This window comes from Myotis daubentonii, chromosome 2, assembly GCF_963259705.1.
Source record: "Myotis daubentonii chromosome 2, mMyoDau2.1, whole genome shotgun sequence".
Classification (NCBI taxonomy): domain Eukaryota; kingdom Metazoa; phylum Chordata; class Mammalia; order Chiroptera; family Vespertilionidae; genus Myotis; species Myotis daubentonii.
The window spans coordinates 213738941-213748734 of NC_081841.1; the positions used below are offsets into that span (position 1 = coordinate 213738941).

General features: G+C 40.8%; 1 protein-coding gene across 9 annotated transcripts in view; it reads left to right on the plus strand.

The window, feature by feature from the left end:
• The window catches only part of SORBS2 (sorbin and SH3 domain containing 2), a 165355-nt gene extending 160542 nt beyond the window's left edge, over nt 1-4813 (plus strand). For all 9 annotated transcript variants that reach the window (XM_059685653.1, XM_059685649.1, XM_059685657.1 and 6 more), the window contains 2 exons: nt 1798-1904; nt 2679-4813. In XM_059685653.1, the coding sequence (XP_059541636.1) occupies nt 1798-1904; nt 2679-2740 (169 nt within the window). In that variant the 3' untranslated portion in view covers nt 2741-4813. The remainder of the gene's footprint in view (nt 1-1797; nt 1905-2678) is intronic.
• Nucleotides 4814-9794: the final 4981 nt, after the last annotated feature.

A 9794-nucleotide genomic window follows, 5' to 3' on the forward strand; every position in this document is an offset into this window, starting at 1 on the left:
AATTTGGAGAAGGAACTATTTTGCCATCACCTTGCCCCATGGATATACAAAACATAGCATCCATTCATCGGAAGGGCCTCAAAGTGAAATCCTTAAAGCAAACAGCAAAATCAGGGCTGACCCAAGCAAGCATCCAAATGAAGCAATGTCAGTATTCGACACCTCCCTGCCTTGTTGCCACTGTTCTCAGACTCTGGCTGCTTTCCCCTGCCCTTTCCCATAATCCAATCCCCTCTCAACAGAGGACCTCAGGAGCCATCCCCACAAGTACAAGCCACTGACAAGGTGTACTAGGATAACCAAGGACTGGCAGGGGAAGACATCTCCAGTGCCGGAAGCTCAGGCTTCGGGCCAGGCCAGGGAAGAGAAGGTTTTCTAGAAGGTGTTAGGCACCACATCTTACCCACCCTTTCTCAGACACCCCCCACCGACGCCAACTTCATCAGGTCCCCCCATCCAAACAAGTGCACAGACCAAGAGGAAGCCAGGGAGCCCTGTCCCTGATTTATGACATGATGTTTGAGTCCACGTGACAAAATAGTTTTGTTCCACCTAAATGTGATTTTCCGACTGAATGAAGACAAGAGAAATACACCATCCTTATTCCTGAGCAGTGTTCAATGTCATCAGCTTTTCAAAGTTGGCTTTAAAAACCCCAAAATGCCCTGAAATGTGGTTCTTATATTCTTACATTGGCAGACTTACACAACTGTTATGAAAACAGCAGAAACCAGTTCACTGATTTTTTTTTAAATCCCCCTCCCAATACTGATATTTTAGAAGCACTGGGACGTCTTTGTCTTAACTGCACATCCAATGCTGCCTGACCTCAGCTGCTAGAATTTGTGTCTTCACTTTTCAAAATGCCAGTCCATGTTAATATGTGTTAAAATACAAGCGACTTTATTACCAAAAATTCAATGGCTGAATTTGTTACTGATCAATGTCACCAAAATATATGCTCTCAAAGAATTCAGACAGAGAAAGGAAAGTGGGTAGCATTACTGATAAGTAATATTTTATGTAAAATTTTTTCAAGAGAGTTTTTAACATCAAACACAATTTCTCCAGAACCTTTTAAAAAGGAACTTATGCCCACAATACCCCTACTCTTTGATATTAGCTCAAGTGATAATTGAGCATAGAATACATCCATTTCATTTCATAGATGGACAACATCAGATTTTCAAATTCTAAATCTGAGAAAACACGGATTCAAACTATGAAACCAAACTGTTTTTAAAAAATTCTTATAGTGAAAAAACAAAAAACTCTTTTTTATAGTAATTCCCACTCAGTGATTTAGAAGATATATGTCTGAGACATGTTGCACATCTCCATTTAGAATCCTTCGGAAATTCAACTTGCAAACTGCAATTAATTACTTCTGCTTATAGATAGCTAAAACTGTAATTCCTTGTTTTCGTATAGCTGAATAATACACACGGCACTTTTTTTTTAATATTCTGTTCTATTGTTTAACGTCTGAATGCTAGAATCTATGACTGGCCAATTGAAATGTGGCTCTGGCTTATAAAGGTTAAAATGTTTGAATCCAACTCATGGATGTTATCATCCTCCATGAATATTCCTCATTGCGAGTTTTGAAATACTGAGTGATTTAATTTCCATGAGAGTCTACATAGTTCTATTTACAAGCTTACCAAAGACTTATGTTAATAGGTCTTTATAATTACAATAATAGAAATGCTAAAAGCAAAATTAATGTTGTGTATCTTCTATAGTTTCACAAAGGTGTGGATTTTGTTTTAAACCCATGCATCTGTCCTGTTTAAGGTTTCAGGCTCTGTATAACTATACTCCTAGGAATGAAGACGAGCTGGAGCTCAGAGAAAGTGACGTCATCGACGTGATGGAGAAATGTGATGATGGATGGTTTGTGGGTACGTGGACAGCTCCTGGCAGACATATTTGCCCACGTTTAACGTGCTTGTGTTTGCTCCCTGCGTGGGTGGGCACGGCGGTCAGGCTTTCTCTGAGTTCACAAAGCCTTTGATCTTCCATACCTTCGTATGTCATCCCGAGGCAACTGCCTTTTTAATAGAGTTGAGCCCTGACTGCTCCAGGTAGACGTGGTTTTCTGTTGGCTTTATTTCTGGTTCGCCTGGGAGAAGAAAATTTCTTTAAAGAGCACCAACCAGGAAAGACTGAGATGTAAGGAGAAAAACAAAACAAAAATGGTCCCTAGATGAGAAGTATTGATGATACTCTGTTCCGTGGAGAGTGTCAGTTGTCAGCCGTGAGGGTCAGTGTGAGAGAACAAGGTCGCTTACCCCCGTCTGGGGCTGCTGCCGTTACCCTAAGAGGCCAGGCTTCCTTGGCCTTCATTTGTGGAGGAAGGAGGGAGACAGGCGTTCCGTTCTGACCACTGGAAAGACAGTCTCATTCTCACATCTTGAGAGAAGACTAGACGTCTTCTGGGGAGACATTTGTGGACAAAAGTATCCGACACCAGCGCACAGGCCATCCTCCTAGCCTGTGTCTCTTCTTCACCTGACTACCTTGCTCACGCCCCCCAGTGAGCTGCCTGCTCCTGCAAACCCTGCAGGCCTTGCTCACAGAGGGCAGCCTCGGGAATGCAGAGTCCCAGGCCCACACGTACGCACTGCTAGTTCATGTTCTATTGCCCCCCTTTCATGTGTTGCTTCTCTTTGCAGGAACCTCAAGAAGAACCAAATTCTTTGGTACTTTCCCCGGAAACTATGTCAAGAGGCTGTGAAGCACCCTCCCTCCTGCGTATGCTGCGTCTCAGAACCTTGCCCGAAAGACCCCGCAGGCCTCCCGCTCTCATGCCTTATGTTTCCCCATAGAAGTCACCACCATCCCCACCTCCACCTGCCACCCAACCACCAGCAGAGTGACCGCCGCAGCCTTGGGGGGTTGGCAGGCCTGTTCCGTGTGAAAGTGCATACCCCTGCTTTCTGCTCTCACCTGGAAGTCTGTACGTTAGGATCAGAAAGAAAGTCACCATACTTACAAAGGGGTAAATATTGGAGGCAAAAAAAAATTGGAAAGTGTCTCGAGGAGGCTCCCTGGTCCACTTTGAGGATGTCCCCCCCCCCCCCGCCCCTCCCCAGGCAACCGGAAGATGGTTTATCACTAAATACGTGGTGTGTGTGTCCACGCTCTTAGCTTGGCAGTCTGTGTTCCTTTCACGAGTTTGCCTAGAGCCCTCGTTTACACGACTTGACAACCGTACTTCAGCTATTACTCGCCTGCACTTATATGTTGTAATATGCACAGTGATGATTACACAAGCTAAAGCAAGCGTAGGAGCGTTCATTCGGATGAGTGTGAATTTTGTGGATTGAATGTGGGTTTTCAAATAGCAGTCTTGCCCGGCGATGCCTTTGTACTTTTTAGAAGTGCAAACAGTAAGTGAATAAGAGCTTTGGGTAGTAATCATGAGAATATAAGAGATTTAGCTAGACTACAAAAAACAAATATTGTGTTGTAAAGTTGCGTTGCTATTTTATATTAAAATGTAATAATCAGCATCATAAATAATGAGCCCTTAGTGTTTATTTATCTGACAAAATTTAAATGAAAGCAGTGTTAGTGAGAGGTGCAAAGAGTTATTCTAACATAGACACTTGAAAGTATCCGTAAGCAATATTCCTAGGTAGGATCTCACTGGGTGTGCACATAGCCATTTGCGATTGTATGAGAACAGGCAATCCACATGATATGTCATACATTTTATGGAAATGTAAAAGAACCCCACGCATTATTTTATAGAAATAGAAACCTTTAGGAGCATCACAGGTATTAAGGCTGGTTTTAGCAAGGATTGTGATCAATACAATAATTTTTACTATAATAATTATTTTTTTCCTATGGAACTCAGAATCCTGGCTTCATTTGAGGACAGGAATATGTTGAGCCTGATTTTCTGGTGTGTATAAAATACTTCCTCAAAATCCATTAGGCACGTTTTAGAGGCAATGTTAACTCATCCAGGTTCTGTTTTCGGCCCTGAGGTAGAAATTTACAAAATGATATTGGGACCTGGAAGGTTTAATGTGGCGAACAGTGCCTGAATTACACACCTCCTGAGAACTAGCTTTGTATTTCTTATGACTTTGCATAAGAACTATTCATATTTGGATCTTGAGCACCTTATAGAGAAAACTTTTTATGGCATTTCTTCTGTGGACAGTGACTGATCTTTTCACAATGTAAGTAGACTCTAGAATTTTGTACATATGGTTGCTCCTTTTTTTTTTGTACAGACTATTTAGTTGTTGAGAAAACAAGGGAATTTCCTAACTTGGTCTTTATCCTTCACTTAAACTAAGCTAAAGATGATTCTTTGTATAGCCCACAGATCATAAGCACGCCTCGATAGTGTGATTCTATAAGATAGCATTTATGCAAAAGTTTATGAGCTTAAAAGATCTTAGCAGCCAAACTGAAATGTATATAAGTATCCAGTACAGAGGGGTTTCAATAGAAAGAAGGTAAAGAAACACCTTTGAGTAGTCGACCGTGATTACTGTCAAGTTCACAACCAGCTTTATATTTTAAAGGCCTTGGGTTTGAAATTAGGTCAACTGCATGCAGCTTTGCTGATAAATGAATAATTATCTTCCATGCCATTTATGAGAAAAGACTTCAATATCTGTTGCCTGTCATATTTAAGAAAAATTACTGTTTCTACTCTCTGTACCTGATTTTGAAAGGAAAAAAATATTCCTACTTGGCTTTCAGGTCATTGACTTTGAATTCTTACAAGCAAAGGTCATTGTGTTTTTCTTGAATAGACATCTAATAAATTTTGCTTGGAAGTATACATCAGTCTTTCTTCTTGACACTTATCCTTAAGGGAATTGTGTATTTTATCCAATCTGTTAGATAAGCTGAGAGAAAATGCATTTGCTCTGTGTTCTCTAGACATACCAATGGAAGGAAAAATGTATCTGCCTCAGCTCAGAGAAGAAATGTTTTTTTATCCTCCCCCAAGGATATTTTCCCATTGATTTTTAGAGAGTATAAGGGGGGAGGGAGAGGGAAAGAGTAAGAGAGAGAGAGAGAGAGAGAGAGAGAGAGAGAGAGACAGACATCAAACCCAAGATCCTTCAATCCACAGACCAACAATATAACCACTGAGCAACACCAACCTGGGTGAGAGAAAAAATTTTAAACCCACCACCAAAGCCTGCTTGCTTAATACACTTCGGTTAAAAATTGCTCTTCAGCTAAAACAGCACACTAAAATGTTTCTGCCTGATAATCAGCTATTTTTTCCCAAGGAAAAGTTAATTACAAGAAGGTGTAAGCACTTTCCCAATTCGACTGTCTGAAAATTCCCCCAAACCTCAGTGCTAAACACACTGCAGATCACACTGTGCACCCCCAGCTCAACGGCTATGTCCTCTACCTCCTCCCACTCCACCAGCCACACACTCTGCCATCACCAACGGCCACCACTCCCAGCGGCACCTGGCTGTGCCCAGGATGACAAGAAAGGTTTGTGTTCCATCCAGTAAAACAGTCTTTCCCCCAGGAAAGCTCACTTTGGTCTTTAAAAGTGTACAGTGACCCGTGAGTACATAATTTTGGTTATTGATATGTTGCTTTTTAATATACTTTTACTTACTTCAGAGAGGAAGGGAAAAGGAGAGAGAAACATCAATGATGAGAGAGAATCATTGATCGGCTGCCTCCTGCACACCCTCCACTGGGGATCGAGCCCACAACCCGGGCATATGCCCTGACCGGGAATCCAGTCGCAACCTCCTGGTTCATAGGTGGACGCTCAACCACTGAGCCACACCAGCCGGGTGATTGACCTCTGTTAACTGAGATTGAGTTTGCCTGTGAGCTGTGATCATTATGGCTGTGGGCCTGGAGGCTGTGGGCAGGGAGCCCGCACAGCAGCTGGTGGTGGCTTTGGGAAGTGCTTGGTAACGGTGTCACTGGGAGACAGGCAAGCCCAGCGTGTTCTAGGAACACGGTGTGCTCCCAGGACTCCTCAGTCTACAAAGCCCTCGGGTATGTATCCCAGCCGTTCTCTGCTGGGTGACTCACTCAGTGACCAGGAGCCTGAGCTCACTGCTAAATTCAGCCCCTCCGCAGGTCAGAAAAGTTGCAGCTGAGCTCATGCACATACATATATCTTGACCCAAAAACCTTTCGGTAGGAGACAGACCTCTGCCTAGCAAAGCTTCACCTGTTCCTTTGGGGTTTCTTGCTCATCTTATTTCCTAAAATATGATATGGCTGACTCCGTTGTCCCAACATCTTCCAAAAATAAGTGCCATTTCAAATAAGCCATTTAAATAAATTACCATTAACAACACCAGTGGGTGGATATCAGATCTTGCACTGATATTACACAGAAAGCTTGAGAATGACTTTTTAAAGTATTTTTTTAATTACGCAAGCAACAGATGCATATTGTCAAAAAATAGAGAATATATATGAACAAAAAGAAGAAACAGAATCACTGAGAGTCCCATTTTTAGGTAAAGATTACACTTGGAAACATATCTCTCTGGAATATTTTTCTGCTCATGCATAGAAGTGTGTGTGTGTCTGCGTGTGTGTGTCTGTGTGTGTGTCTGTGTGTGTGTGTCTATGTGTGTGTCTGTGTGTGTGTCTGTGTGTGTGTCTGTGTGTGTGTGTCTGTGTGTGTGTGCACACATGCGCACACGCGTAATATGCAGGCAAAAGTGGGATCATACCGGACATATTATTGTATAACCTCTATTTAGTACTGAGTCAGGACTCTGAAATAAAGTGAATAAGTCATGTTTTCAAGTCAATTTGACAATAGGTTTATAAAGGAGTGAGGGAAAGTTGAAGTCAACCCCCAGGACTCATGAAAATGCAATTAATTTAAAACCAAGAGACAAAAATTACAGAATTACCACTAATAATGTTGCAATCTGAGGAAATGGTAGAGGAAGGAAAGGCGAGACAAGGAGAAAAAAGAAAATATTATCTCCATACCATAAGCCATCACATGCATTAGGCATTTATATAGCTACAGAGTGGCTAACGGAAGAGAGATGTTAAATTGAGAAATATGTGAACCACAAAGCAGTTGGGTGCAAGATCCAAACCATCCTGGGGGTTAGCAAAGTGCACTAAGTTTTGAGTTCAAACAGAGAGAAGAGGGTAACCAGTGAGTAGTTCCACTTACATCCTTCTCCCCTGCGTGCACACACGTACATGTAGAGCCACCCCAACAGAAGATGACAGTAATGTAAGAAAAAGTCAGTAATGTAAGAAAAAAATTCTAGGTCCCAGGGGGTAAAATTATAGTAAGATCTTCCTACTCGTTAATTACTCCCAACTCACATAGACGAGGAAATCCGCCATCAATCCACCCTACAGCACAAGCTCTAGGGAGAGAAGTCCCTCTCTCGGATCTTGCCTTTTTCCATTGTCTTACATGCCTGCACATCATTCACAGCCTGTGGAGTACCTCTGGTGAGTTTGGAAGTTTCAACAGTAAAATGCTTTATGGAGCCTTAGGTCATGGAACTACATTTTGCAGAACCTTTAGAAGGCTAGGCATTGAAGCACCATTGCTTTGGGCACATTCACTGGACTCATCTTGGTGGCTGCAGCTTTCTGTGTGGATCTATTGAGAAGCTATCCAAAGCTTTTTATGTCTACATAGGCCCCAGGGGTTTTGGATTATTCTTTTGTTAACCCTCAGGACTCTAGGTCCCCAGGTTTTGCAAAGGCTGCTTCCATGATGGGTACACTGTCTATGAGAGATACAGCCCATTTCCCAGTTATAATTGTGCAACTTGGCAGGATGACTGAGGGGACATCAAAGAAACAGAGAAGGGTGCCTGGATCTCTTTAGATAATGCCTCAGGCCCTCAACTCCTGAGATCTCTAGTTAGCACCTAGTCCACAACACCAGGCTATTTGGTCCACTTTGTTTCACCATATGTTCTCCATCACTTGCTTCAAGAAGTCATCTCAGATGCAAGCAGAAGAGCCTTCAAAGGAAGTGTCAGCAGTCTGCTAGTTTCCATTCCACAAGGGACAGAGGATGGCATTGAAACATTCAATCAACTGCATTTGTCACTGTGTATGTGTGATATACATATACATTCACATATACACATACATATATATGTATATATATATATATGTGTGTGTGTGTGTGTACACACACACACACACACACATATGCATATACACATACATATATATAGGGTGGGCCAGTGGTCGGCAAACTCATTAGTCAACAGAGCCAAATATCAACAGTACAACGATTGAAATTTCTTTTGAGAGCCAAATTTTTTAAACTTAAACTATATAGGTAGGTACATTGTTATTAACTTAATTAGGGTACTCCTAAGCTGGCCTTTGCTAAAAACTTCCTCAATCTGATTGAGGTACGTTCCCTGAGGTCGACCCCTTCCAACTCTCCCATCCACACTCGTCTTGTATACTTGTTTCGTCTATCTCCTTTCATTCATCCTCTCTATATGTCCAAACCATCTCAACATACCTTTCTCAATCCTCGACACTACATCTTCTTTCACTCCACAATGTTCCCTAACATTAACTTAATAAACTTTACTTAAAGTTTTAAGTCTTAGTTAAACTATAAGTATGTTGAATAAAACTTGATATCATACTTAATAATGATATTATTTATTGGTAAAATTAAATTTCTTACAATTTACCTTACAATATCCATAAAATTAAATCATGACAATGACTGACAAACACTAATGTGAACAATGGCCTTGCATCTCCTTGGAAAGTTTGGGTAAGTCAGGTTTGTATGTTGTTGTTTTTAATTTTAGGCACGATTCCAGGTTCTCATCAATAAGACGACTTCTCAATTTACTCTTGATAAGGTTCATACTTGAAAATGATTATTCGCATAAATATGTAGACCCAAATAAGGAAAGAACAGCAAACACTAGTTTTTTCAGTTGATCATATGAGTCAGGAATACTATTCCAGGTGTTAAAAAATCAACATATCTTCCTTCTCCAGGTCTTTCAAAGCAGACCACTTGTGCTGTGAACTAAGTTCACATTTGTTTTTCTCCAATATTTCTATATCAGCACAAAGACGTTCAAATTTAGAGCTCCACAGTTCTTTGTTTTTTAAATCCAGCAATTGCATTTCAAAGTTGCCAATGTCAATATTAAAGGGAGAAAATTTTAATTCTGTTACAATAGCATTGAGAGGTTTTTTAACAAAGGCTAACGTCGCTTTGCTGTTTCTTAATTCCTGAGACCTATTGAGGAAAGCTTCCCTCATATTTAAAAGTGTTGTTTTGAAATAGCAAATGTCAATATCAGAATCATTTTCTTGACAATGTTTCAACAGGCTTGGAAAGTGAATCAAAGTTTCTCTTTCAAAATCTTGAGCAAAAAGATATAATTTGTTTTCGAATAAAATAACTTCTAACATCGAAAAAACTGTGTTTCCTTTCCCCTGTAGTTTACGATTAAGCTGATTTAGATGAAACGTAACGTCTACCATGAAATAAAATTTTTGGATCCACTGATGGTTCATTAGTTCTGGATAGTGAACACCCTTCTCATGGAGAAATGCTTTCGTTTCTGTTAATGAGGAAGCGAAACATTTCAAAACGTTTCCTCTTGATAACCAACGTACCTTGTTATGCAGCGTACTCACTCTCCATTTCAACTAAAAATTCTTTAAATTGGTGATGATTAAGAGCCTTGGCTATAATGGAGTTGATCATCTTAATCACCAATTCCATAACTTTGGAAATTTCTTCTGGAAATGTCTGCGCATAAAGCGCTTCTTGATGAATGATG